Source organism: Mobula hypostoma, chromosome 3, assembly GCF_963921235.1.
Source record: "Mobula hypostoma chromosome 3, sMobHyp1.1, whole genome shotgun sequence".
In the NCBI taxonomy this organism is placed as follows: Eukaryota; Metazoa; Chordata; class Chondrichthyes; order Myliobatiformes; family Myliobatidae; genus Mobula; species Mobula hypostoma.
This window is the reverse complement of record NC_086099.1, coordinates 117,937,815-117,950,215: the sequence shown is the minus strand read 5'-3', so window position 1 is coordinate 117,950,215 and position 12,401 is coordinate 117,937,815. Positions and strand designations below refer to the sequence as shown.

General features: G+C 40.5%; 1 protein-coding gene across 8 annotated transcripts in view; it reads left to right on the top strand.

Annotated features, from left to right (window-relative positions):
- Positions 1-12,401, top strand: part of LOC134344214 (bile acid receptor-like) — a 129,699-nt gene that overhangs the window by 48,403 nt on the left and 68,895 nt on the right. For all 8 annotated transcript variants that reach the window (XM_063043630.1, XM_063043631.1, XM_063043629.1 and 5 more), the window contains one exon: positions 10,766-10,906. In XM_063043630.1, the coding sequence (XP_062899700.1) occupies positions 10,810-10,906 (97 nt within the window). In that variant the 5' untranslated portion in view covers positions 10,766-10,809. The remainder of the gene's footprint in view (positions 1-10,765; positions 10,907-12,401) is intronic.

Sequence of the window (12,401 nt, the reverse complement as noted above, 5' to 3'; positions counted from 1 at the left end):
ACCTCTGGACAGTGAAGATGCATGAATCAGGATGCTCTTCATTGACTACAGCCCTGCATTTAATACTATCATCTCCTCAGAGCTAATCAATAAGTTCTGAGATCTCAGCCTGAATGCCTCCTTGTGCAACTGGATCCTTGATTTCCTCACTTGCAAACCCTAGTCAGTTTGGCTTGGCAACAGTCTCCTCCATGATCACCATCAGTACAGGTGTACCACAGGGCTGTGTGCTCAGTCTCTTGTTCTACCCGCTTTATAATTATGACTGTGAGGCTAAGCACCAGGTTAGGGAACAGTTATTATCCCTTAACCATCAAGCTCTCGAACCGGAAAGGATAACTTCAATCACCCCAACACTGAACTGATTTCACAACCTATGGACTTACTTTTAAGGACTCTACAATTCTTGACCGCGGTACTTAATTGCTCGTTAATTATTATCATCATAAAATCTAAAATAATTCCTACAATAATGGGTTAACATCAAAATGGCTTTCAAAATACAAATTCACTATCAGAATTTTGGAATTAAGACCTTTATAAGAAGAGGTTCTCAAAATTGTGCAATAAATGTAAATTGTATGAAAAACTGGAATTAGAAAAAACATATCGGTCAATGTAGTGGGCTGAGTTAATCAGACCTGATTATTTGAGTATCCAAGACATGTGGTAATAAGCTTACAAGCACAAGAAAGTAACAAGCATAATTTATTCACATTAAACTAGACTGCACAAATAAACAACACAAAATATTACACAGCAAATCACAAAGATATCTGGGTCCATGATTCCTTCACCACTTGGTTGTCATCGAAGGGAACTCCAATTAATTCTGACTTGTGAAACCACCCTTGTGCACCAGATACTGAGTGTGATCCTGGTTTTTGGTGAAATTCCAAAGAATATTGAGGAGGACAAGATGGCGGCGCCATTTCGGTGGTGATGTCTGTTACTTGTCAAGTAGGGGACCATGCACAATTCTGATTTGATGGAGACAGGCGTGAGAGTACGGAGGAACATCTGGAGAAACTTCTGAAATGCCCGCTTCGCTGCTGCTGTTACTGTGTAGTCCGGAATCTCCGGAGGATAGGGCCCTGTATCCTCGGCTTTGCTTGTTTTAGTGGCTGGGATGATGTCGATGGCGCTTGTGAGGCTGTATCGGAGGGGCTGGTCAGAGGCTCGAAGTTTTCAGACGGACGGACTCAGTGTTGGGTGTTGTTGGGTGCTTCCAATGCATCGGCAGTTGTCGGTGCCTGGAGGTTTATGGCAGGGAGTTTCTCCCTTTGCCGCCTGCTATGGGGGACTCGGGAGTCGATCGACTCGGGACTTTGAGATTTTTTTTTACTGTGCCCACGGTCTGTTCTTTATCAAATTATGGTATTGCTTTGCACTGCTATAACTATATGTTATAATTATGTGGTTCCGTCAGTATTAGTCTTTGGTTTGTCCTGTTTTTCTGTGATGTCACTCTGGAGGAACATTGTATCATTTCTTAATGCATATGCATGCATTTCTAAATGACAATAAATGAGGACTGAGTGTTCTCATAATCTAATCTAATCAAAGCCCAAACAGCAGCTCAATATATTTCACAAGCACAAAGTAACCACAAGACAAACAAACTCGTTGATCTTTTGTTCTCATGCCATTAACACAAAATGTTTTTTTTCATTCAAACACATATCATCTGTCCATTAACAGATCAATTAGTCATTCTAATGACCACTCCTTGTTACCTCATTCACACAGAACATTCTTTGGGTTTACAAAGTATATTAATGTTTACATATAAACAATAAACCTGAATCCAGCAATCATGCCACTTGCCAGACATTCTCAGTGCTTACTCTACAGACCTCACATGCTTTAAGATCAGAAAGTGTTAAGTTGTCTTTGACCTGACAGAGATTCATTCAACGTTTTACAAAATCTAATATGCTACAGTAGAGAGGATTTGACCATTTGAAATCTTTTTATTAAGGACAAAAAAAAGCAACATTGATAATGTCGTGCTGCTAATGTTACCTTGAAAACTGTTAAGAGGGGAGTTGTATCCCAAAGACACATTCTCTGATTTGTTGTATTTATTACTAAAATAGACAAAACTGAGTAATTCTGCGTGGTTACCTATAAAGTACAGGTACTCCACAAGCTTATGCTAATTCATAGGTGTCCTATCCGACTGGTTTTGCTCAAAGTTTTGATCAAAATGAGTTGGAGGTTGGTCAGGTGTCAATTAATCACACATTAATGTGCCTGTTTAATATGAAGTTGACTCTTACCTCTGTATCAACTTCAAGTTGCTTGTTCAGTGAAAGGAATTACTGTAAAGCTTTCATGAGAAAATATGCATTTTATCTTTCTTTCACTGGATTTCACAATGAAGATGTTATTTGGCAGGACTTGTTGTTCTTTACTGATACATTACAGAGTCTTCAAATTTCAAATTTCTGGCAATAGGCTCTATATATTATCAAAAGAAAAAAAGAACATGAAATAGCTTTAGAACATAGAATAGCACAGTACAGGCCCTTCGGTCCACAATATTGTGCCGACCCTTAAACTCTACCTCCCATATAACACCCCCACCTTAAATTCCTCTATATACCTGTCTAGTAGTCTCTTAAATTTCACTAGTGTATCTGCCTCCACCACTGACTCAGGCAGTGCACTCCACACACCAACCACTCTCTAAGTAAAAAACCTTCCTCTAATAGCCCCCTTGAACTTCCCACCCCTTACCTTAAAGCCGTGTCACCTTGTACTGAGCAGTGGTGACCTGGGGAAGAGGCGCTGGCTGTCCAATCTATCTATTCCTCTTAATATCTTGTATAACTCTATCATGTCTCCTCTCCAAAGAGTAAAGCCCTAGCTCCCTTAATCTCGGAATCTTTTTGGGCAAGTCATTATTAGCTTTGCATGATGTGGTGGAGCAAGATTTGCCGACCTCTCCCTGCAAAATTGCTCAAGTGAGCCAAATCAGCTAGGGACTGGCCGCGGACAGCAATCCCGAGGTCCTGCCAGAGATGTTCGATCGGGTCAGGGCCAGGACTCTGACTGGGCTACTCAGGGACACCAATCCTCCCCATTCGAAGCCACTCCATGGTTGCTTTAGAGCAGTTTGATTCATTCTTTCAATTTGCTGAAGATCAAAAATCAAGGCTCAGACATTTAATTCTTAAAATTAAGAATGTGAAGCATTTTGTAAAGACTTTCATTAAGTTCTTCCCTATTTCCTGTAAGTGACTTTATAAGTATGTTGCTACAGAGCCAATCCTTCAATCCATATTGACAGTGAGGATTTAAATGATTTCTAAATCCTAAGACTTCTGTAAATAGCATGCACAACTCAAGTCTAAAATGGTATCAGATTGGATCTAAAACTGGGATGATTTTCCACAAAACATCCACATTTGGGTATATTTAGCCCTTAATATATTAAATCAGTTCAGGCTTTGCTGTAGGTAATGGTTCCATGGGAGGCCACAACTGATCCTCCCTCTGCTTTAAATGCATATGTAACTTCCATGTCTGTGCACTGCAGTACAGAGACACATTGCAGGTCATACCTGATCTTCCACTCTAGTACTGAATCATAGCAAATGTGACTCTAGAATGCCCTGCGTGGATAGGCCTGCTCCACGTTAGCTATGCTTGGTGGTATAAGTAGTGAATCTATTCCCTTAATAGGGAGTACTGTACTAGCCTTGACTCAGAGGTCTATTTAGAGATACAGCATGGTAACAGACAATTCCAGCCCAACAAGCCCACACCTCCCAATTATACATGTGACCAACTAACCTACCGGAAGAAACCACAACATCCAAGAAAACTCATGTCTGTGAGACTTTTAAAAATTTCACTATAATTACTTAATTGTTAATTACAAATTATGCAATTATGCAATGTGTCTTTAACCCTAAATTTGTTGTTTTGTATTTTTTTAAAGACAAGAGATACTTAAGATAGCAAAAGATGCTTTTGATAGTGGTGAGATGTCAATGGCCATTAGGCTAGTGTTGAGCCTTATACATGTTAAGACCTCGCTATCATTTGTGCCCTGCTCCATTCTACAGAAGGCCAGGAACAGAGGTGTCCAAAACAGCACTTCCCAAATCTACTATAGCTGGTAAATATGGACATAGCACGAGTGGATTGGATTGAACATTACCCAGTTCAGTAAGCCATTAGCATGAAGACTATAAGGTTCACATCTTGCAACCTATTCTGATGAAATCCCCGGAGGATGTTTGTTGGTTGTGTTATCAAGTTTTAGTAGAAATACTAAAATGTGACCCTAGTTATGACACCATTTCAAGACAGGAAAACTGTTTTACTTCTGGCTTGCTTGAAATTACACCTCAATCAACTTCATCAACAGCATATTAACAGTTTATTTCTTGTACTTGTTATGCCATTCTCCCCCCCCCCCCGACCCACCTTATATGTGTGCCTCTTGTTTTGGACTCTTCTACCCTAAGAAAACAACTGTGACTATCTATGAACCTCATGGCTTTTAAACCTCTTATAATGTCACCATCTCATCTCCGTTACTTCAGAGAAAACAGTCTGATCCTATCCACTTCTCCATTTCTCAAGCCCTCTGGGTCTCGCAATATCATTGTGAGCTTTTTTTCCTGCATCCTCTCCTGGTTAATCACATTCTTCCTATAGCATGGGGCCAGAACTGCTCACCATATGCCGAGTGTGGCCTAACCAATATACTGTACATCTGTAAGATGAAGTCCTTACTCTTGTATTTAGTGCCAAAACTGATGAGGCAAACCTTCTTCACCACGCAGTCTACCTGTGATTGACATTGATGGGACAGTAGGTGAGGTGTCTGAGTGGCAGCACAATAAAGAGGAGAGATTATAAAAGCTGTGATAATAGCAGGATTTTCATACAGAGGGTGGTGAGTATATGGAGCGAGCCACTAGAGGAAGTGATTGAATCAGGTATAATAATAACTTATAAAGACATTTAAGAAAGTACACGGATAAGAATCATAGAGGGATATTAACCAATGCAGCAAGTGGGACTTGCCCGCTCATTGCAGCTGGTCTGGGACACAATTTTGGACAAGGTATTGTCTTTGGCAACCCTCATAGCTTTACAAGGGCTATTACTCGACTTCTTGTACAGGTCAGGTCACCAGATTTTAATACCATGCATTGCTATTTCAGTTATGAAGATTAAAATAGTACTCAATTCAGAACGCTTGCTGTAATAGCACTTATTTCCAATCTTATTTGTGTACCAGTTGGGCAGAAACTATGCCATATTTTCACTCTGGTATGAATTGTGAGAAAATTGCCAATGTTATTCAGAAAGGACAGGAAGATGATGAATGTAAGAAATAAGTGTGAGGTAGTTAATTTTGGTAGGTCAAATATGATGGCAGAATATAGTATTAATGGTAAGACTTTTGGCAGTGTGGAGGATCAGAGGGGTCTTGGGGTCTGAGTCCATAGGACACTCAAAGCTGCTGCGCAGGTTGACTCTGTGGTTAAGAAGGCGTACGGTGCATTGGCCTTCATCAACTGTGGGATTGAGTTTAGGAGCAGAGAGGTAATGTCACAGCTACATATATCGGACCCTGGTCAGACCCTACTCGAAGTATTGTGCTCGGTTCTGGTCACCTCACTACAGGAAGGATGTGGAAACTATAGAAAGGATACAGAGAAGGTTTACAAGGATGTTGTCTGGATTGGGGAGCATGCCTTATGAGAATAGGTTGAGTGAACTTGGCCTTTTCTCTTTGGAGCGATGGAGGGTGAGAGGTGACCTGATAGAGGTGTATAAGATGATGAGAGGCATTGATCGTGTGGATAGTCAGAGGCTTTTCCCCAGGGCTGAAATGGCTATCATGAAAGGGCACAGTTCTAAGGTGCTTGGAAGAAGGTACAGAGGAGATGTCAGGGGTAAGATTTTTACGCAGAGAGTGGTGAGTGTGTGGAATGGGCTCCCGGCGATGGACGCAGAGGCGGATACTATAGGGTCTTTTAAGAGACTCCTGGATAGGTACATGGAGCTTAGAAAAATAGAGGGCTATGGGTAGCCCTAGGTAGTTTCTAAAGTAAGTACATGTTCGGCACAGCATTGTGGGCGAAAGGGCCTGTATTGTGCTGTAGTTTTTGTAGTTTTTTGGACAAGACCCTTCATTAGGACTGTAAGGGAAGGAGATAGAATCAGTACATTCCAGTCCCGATGAAAGGCCAGTGACCAAAATGTCAACTGTTTATTCCCCTCCATAAATGCTGCCTGACTTGCTGAGTTCCTCCAGCATGTTTGTGAGTTCCTCCAGCAAGATTTCCAGCATCTGCAGAATCTCTTGCATTCATGGATGGGTATTATTTAGCATGAAACCCGTGCAATAGAACCATAGAACCATAGAACACCACAGCACAGAAAACAGGACATTTGGCCATTCTAGTCTGTGCCGAAACATTATTCCGCTAGTCCCATTGACCTGCATCCAGTCCATAACCCTCCAGACCTCTCTCGTCCATGTACCTATCCAATTTATTCTTAAAATTTATGGGTGTGCCCGCATTTACCACGTCAGATGGTAGCTCGTTCCACACTCCCACCACTCTCTGAGTGAAGAAGTTCCCCCTAATGTTCCCCCAAACCTTTCCCCTTTCACCCTAAAGCCATGTCCTCTTGTACTTATCTCTCCTAATCTAAGTGGAAAGTGGAAATATTTGATGTAACATCACAATTATTTGTTGAAGAATTTTGTTCCATTCTCAGACATGCCATCAGGAGCACAAAGTTTAAAAATTTGAGAAGAAACATTGGGAACTGTGAATGCTTGGGACTGTAGAAGATTTATTCCTGTGAGATTGCACAATACAAAATAATTAATTGAAGAAAGAAAGCAGAAACCAAATTGAACATTCAGTGTTGAAAACCTTAGGGATTAATTAGAGCAGACTTTGCTTTCACTCACTGATCCAATTCTGGAGCAGGCTGGTTATACATGCATATTCATGATTGGAAGTTCTGCACCAGTGAGTGTGAGGTTTAGGGTAAGATATAATTGATTATTATTCTGGTTTAGTTAACATGTATAATTAGCAGATAAGGCAAAATGATCAAGGGGACTAGCTGACCAGCTGTCAAGCAACATATACTCATTATTATCCTGCTGATAATAAACTTGGGTTCCTGCCACCCCCTTCCCCCAACCGATCATTCCATTCTAGATCTTCTCTTGTTCTAAATTGAATTCCAGATTGTGACTAGAGTGATTACCCTTGATGTGGCAATAATAATGAGCATCCTGAGTAAAACTGAATATCAATAGGACCAAGTAGAAAAAATTCCTCCAAAGTTGTAGTCATATTCACACAAAAGAGGATTATAGTTCTTGAACACCAATCATTACAGCCTTAGGATGTTACTACTGGTGTTACTCAGGGCAGTGTCCATATCACAAAAAGTAGCAGCTGTTTCATGATGATCCATGGCCTGCTGAGGGCTGGATCTGTGGCATTCAAGAGCAGAGCTGTACAAGATGTCCAGTTACGGCCCAATAATGGCTACTTTAAGCCTGAAGAAAGAATTCCTATTGAGGTTAGAGACAGAATCAGATACACATCAGCTTTGGCAAGGTTTGCAGGCCATTACTTCCTAAAAAACAAAATCTAATATCATGAATGGCTGTGATGCTTTACTCCCAGATGAGCTCAATGTCTTTTGTGCCCACTTTGAAAGGGAGAGTACAAGTACCTCTGTTTGAATCCCTGAAGTATCTGATGATCCTGTGATCCCTGTCTCGGAGGCTGACACCAGAACATCTTTAAAGAGGGTGAACATTTACAAGGCATCAAGCCCTGATAGTGTACCTGGTAAGGCTCTGAAAACCTGTGCCAACTAACTGGCAGGAGTGTTCAAGGACATCAGTCAGAGGTTCCTACCTGCTTCAAAATCATTAGTCGTACCAGTGCCCAAGAAGAGCACGGTGAGCTGTTTCAATGACTATCACCCAGTGGCACTCAAATCTACTGTAATGAGTGCTTTTAGAGGTCGGTCATGGCTAGAATCAATTGCCTAAGCAAGGATCTGCATCCACTGCAATTTGCCTGTCGCCACAATTGGTCTTCAGTAGATGCAATCTCACTGGCTCTCCACAGAAGCTCAGAGGCCTTGGATCACCTGGACAATAGTATACCTACTAGTTGCTGTTTATTGACTACAGCTCAGCTTTCAACACAATCATACCCTCAGCTTTAATCTAAAAGCTCCCAAACCTGGACCACTGTACCTCCCTCTGCAACTGGATCCTTGACTTACTCACTGGGAGACCATAGCTGGTGCAGATTGGAAATAACATCTCCTCCTTGCTGACAATCAACACTGGTGCACCTCAAGGATGCATACCTAGCCTACTGTTCTACTCTTTCTATACCCATGATTATGTGGTGTAGAGAGAATAGACAACTCAAACACTATCTATAAATTTGCCAATGATACAACTATTGTTGGCATAAGGTCCGATGGAGACAAGGAGGTGTGCAGGAGTGAGATTGTTCAGCTGGTTGAGTGGTGTCACAGCAGCAACCTTGCACTCAACATCAATAAGACCAAGGAACTGATCGTAGACTTCAGAAAAGGGAAGTTGAGGGAACACACATCAGTCCTTATCAAGGGATCAGAAGTGGAAAGGGTGAGCAGTTTCAAGTTCCTGGGTGTCAAGATCTCTGAAGATCTATCCAGGGCCCAACATATTGATGCAATTACAAAGAAGGCATGACTGCGGCTATATTTCATGAGGAGTTTGAGGAAAATTGGTGTCACCAACATCACCATTTAGTAAAGAGGAGTGACTGCACAGGATTGGAAAAAACTGTAGAAAGTTATAAACTCAGCCAGCTCCATCATGGGCACTAGCCTCCCTAGCATCCAGGATACCTTCAAAAGGTGATACCTCAAAAAGGTGCCATTCATCATTAAGGACCCCCATCACCCAGGACAAGGCATCTTCTCATTGCTGCCATCAATGAGGAGGTACAGGAGCCTGAAGACACACACCCAACATTTCAAGAACAGCTTCTTACTCTCTGTCATCAGATTTCTGAATGGACAGTAAACTCACTTTATTCTGAATTGCAAATTACTGTTCGTTCAAAACAACAAATTTCACAACATATGCCAGTGATATTAAACCTGATTCTGAAGGATGTTCCTTTCATTATAAAGGCAGAAATAGAGGTGTTCTCTAATGCTTTCACAATCCTCAGTTCCATTCACAACACGTCAGCAAATGAAGCAATCCAAGTTTGAATGCAGCAAGACCTTGACAAAGTTCAGGTGGAGACTGATAAGTGGTAAGCAACATTTACACCACACCAGTGCCAGGCAATGACCATGTCCATAAAAGGTACTAGTTCAAACAGAGAATGGGCAGCATTCCCTGCATTAGAAGTATCTACACAACACATTTAATAGCTGTCACGATATTGCCAAAATGTTTTACTGAAGCCTCTTGTGGCATGTACATAGGCAACTCCCTTGTACACTGGAAGTGTTTCAGTGGGGAACCCTGAAAGGGTGGTGGATAAGGAATTAATGAAAGGTGTGATATGAACTAATCATGAACTAACAAGGCGGTAGGGAATTATCACAGAACAGGATGGCAAGGTTGTGAGAAGGGGAGGCAACAAACTGGAAGGGCAAAGGGTGTAAGAAGGTCGAAACAATTAGAAATTATGAAACTATGTTGATATTATCACTGTGACAAAATCTTGAATTTGAAAATGTGACAAATTTGAATTCAATCCTTAAGTCGGAGAAAGTGCAGGAAAGATTCCCAAGTTACCAAGGACATGCTTCCCAAAACTGGGTGAATAGAAGTGCACCCAATACTCTAAATGTAGTCTCATGGATTGCTGTAATGAGATGTTGAACAGGAGACGTTGCAGATGCTGGAAACCTTGAGCAAAACACAGAACGTGCAGGAAGAATTCAGCAAATCAGAGTCCAAAGTAAATTTATTATCAAAGTATGTATATGTCGCCATATACTATCTTTTCTTCCAGGCATTCACAGTAAAATAGGGAAATACAATAGAAGCAATGAAAAGCTACACACAAAGGCTAACAAGCAATCAATGTTCAAAAGAAGACAAAATGTGCAAATTAAAAAAAAAATAATACTGAGAACATGAGTTGTAAAGTCCTTGAAAATGAGTCCATACGTTGTGGAATCATTTCAGAGTTGAGATGAGTGAAGTTATCCACATTGGTTTAGGAGCCTGATGGCTGAAGACATAATTTCCTATGCACAAATCCATGCCCAACAGAGCTAAAAAGGTCTTGCTTTTCCAAATGCAGGTAGTTCCTGGTTGTTGGAACGTAACAAACAAAATAATGCAAGTACAATGTTGTATAAAACAATGTGACTTTATACTGATTATTAGCACAACTAAAATATCCACCCATTGAAATAAAATAAAAATGGAAGGTAAGGCTTGTGAGAAATATACTCATTAAATTTGCAGAAAATTATTATGAAGTTTATATAACCGTGTACTAGAAACAGTTCTTATCAACTGTATGTCTCATTATAATTAAACATTTTATTTGAAGATTGCAGAGAATAAGATGAAACCTTAATTATTGACTTTGATTTGAAAACAGGTTCCAGACAAGCCTGTACTGTGCTAGGTTGGTCTGAGATATGAATGTTTATATTTTCACATTAGTAGCATAAATATTTTGAATTATTTAATTTACTATAATCATCTTTCTTTTCCTAGTGTCTGTGCAATTGTTTATAATCTGATCAACAAATAGTACATGAATGAAACACTGGACAGGATCAGAGGCCAACATGGCTGGGCACAGCCACTTAGCTCTTTCAGATGGATACTGTCTTGCAGAACCCTCACAGCTCTATGGTATGTATAAACTCCTGGCAGTTTAAATTTTGTAAAGACCAGATAGGTTTGTTAAGGGTATATTTATCTGTTATATAGTGGGTCTTTTGAAAACTTTATGCAAAAGTCTAAGAAGAGAATTCTTCATGCACTGTATATTCACTTTAGGCCCCAAAATGGAAGATGGGAAATATATCATCTTCCATTTTGTGCAAGAACGACTGAAACAAGCAAAAGAATACAAGCATGTGTAATAAGTGGCCTGACGCTAGCAAATAACGTAACTGATGCAGGAGCTTTAACCATAAGCACTGATGCTGGTAAATTTTTGAAAATCTAGTTTTTAAAAAATCTGCTCATTTTAGTTGCCTCATTTCTTAAAATGTTACTTTCAATGTATGGCAAAGTAGAAGATGGTATTATCAGTAATCATGTAGGACCCACACAGTATTCTTGGATGACATTGCTATGGGCAGGAGGTAGGGAGCAAGAGTAGGAAAATACATCTTTGGGAAACACCAGATGCCGAGCAGACCTGGGAAAAGAAGCAGTTACAGGTAATTCTTACACAGGCAACACTGGAATTTAGGGAAGCACAGTAACGTCTGTTTGGGTGGTGGAAGAGTTACCGGACGAGGAAGATATTTTCAAGCATTGTCAAAGATTGTAGGCAGGCTGAGGAGGCAGAGATTGACTAGATGGGCTGAAGGGCCTGTTTCTGTGCTGTAATAGGAACGGAAACCTAATCTGAGGGATGCAAACAAGGAAGCCCAGGAAAGATGGATCAATTTAGGGGATTAAAATTCATTTCTGTACTTCAGAGGCAAAAGGGCAGCTGGAGAGAGGTAATTGTTGCAAGGATAGAAGAATCGTGAGTTTCTTTTAAAGCATCAGATTTGCAGTATAGAGGTGGGTTGTGATTAGTTGCACATTTTATTGGGAAAGGTGAGGATTGCGCTTGGCGGGTTGGTAGAAGTTTTGGAAGTTGCAAGGCAAAGCCATTACAAAAATTCAGTGTTTAACTTAAACCTGTGCGGCATTCTCAATGTCAGAACCCATTCCCTGCAGATCCACTTTAATAATCAATGTGTGCCATGTGCCAACTATAGACCATGCATAATGCAATGGAAAATCATAGAAGCAAGGTACAGGTGTGCTTTGCAAGTCATTTAGCAGCCCTCTGCACATTTTGTCAATTTGTCAATTTGTGCATGAAAGCCTGAAGGAGAACTAGTGATTTCATTATGCGAAGGATAAATCTTTGATTTTTTAATAACTGATTTATCTCGGATATCCTTATAATGTAGCATCTGGATCATTCATTATATGACCTGGGGTCCAGAGTAGGGGATTGGTGCTGTGGGAGGATCTAGCTGGATATTCTATGCGAGTGTCGAGGCTGGGTTCTAGAATACTAAGGAAATGGTTTTCAGCAGGAGATGAGGTCCAGATAGCTTCCAGAATTTACTGAAAATGTATTATACTACTGTGCAATGTATAATAAAGTGAAATAAAG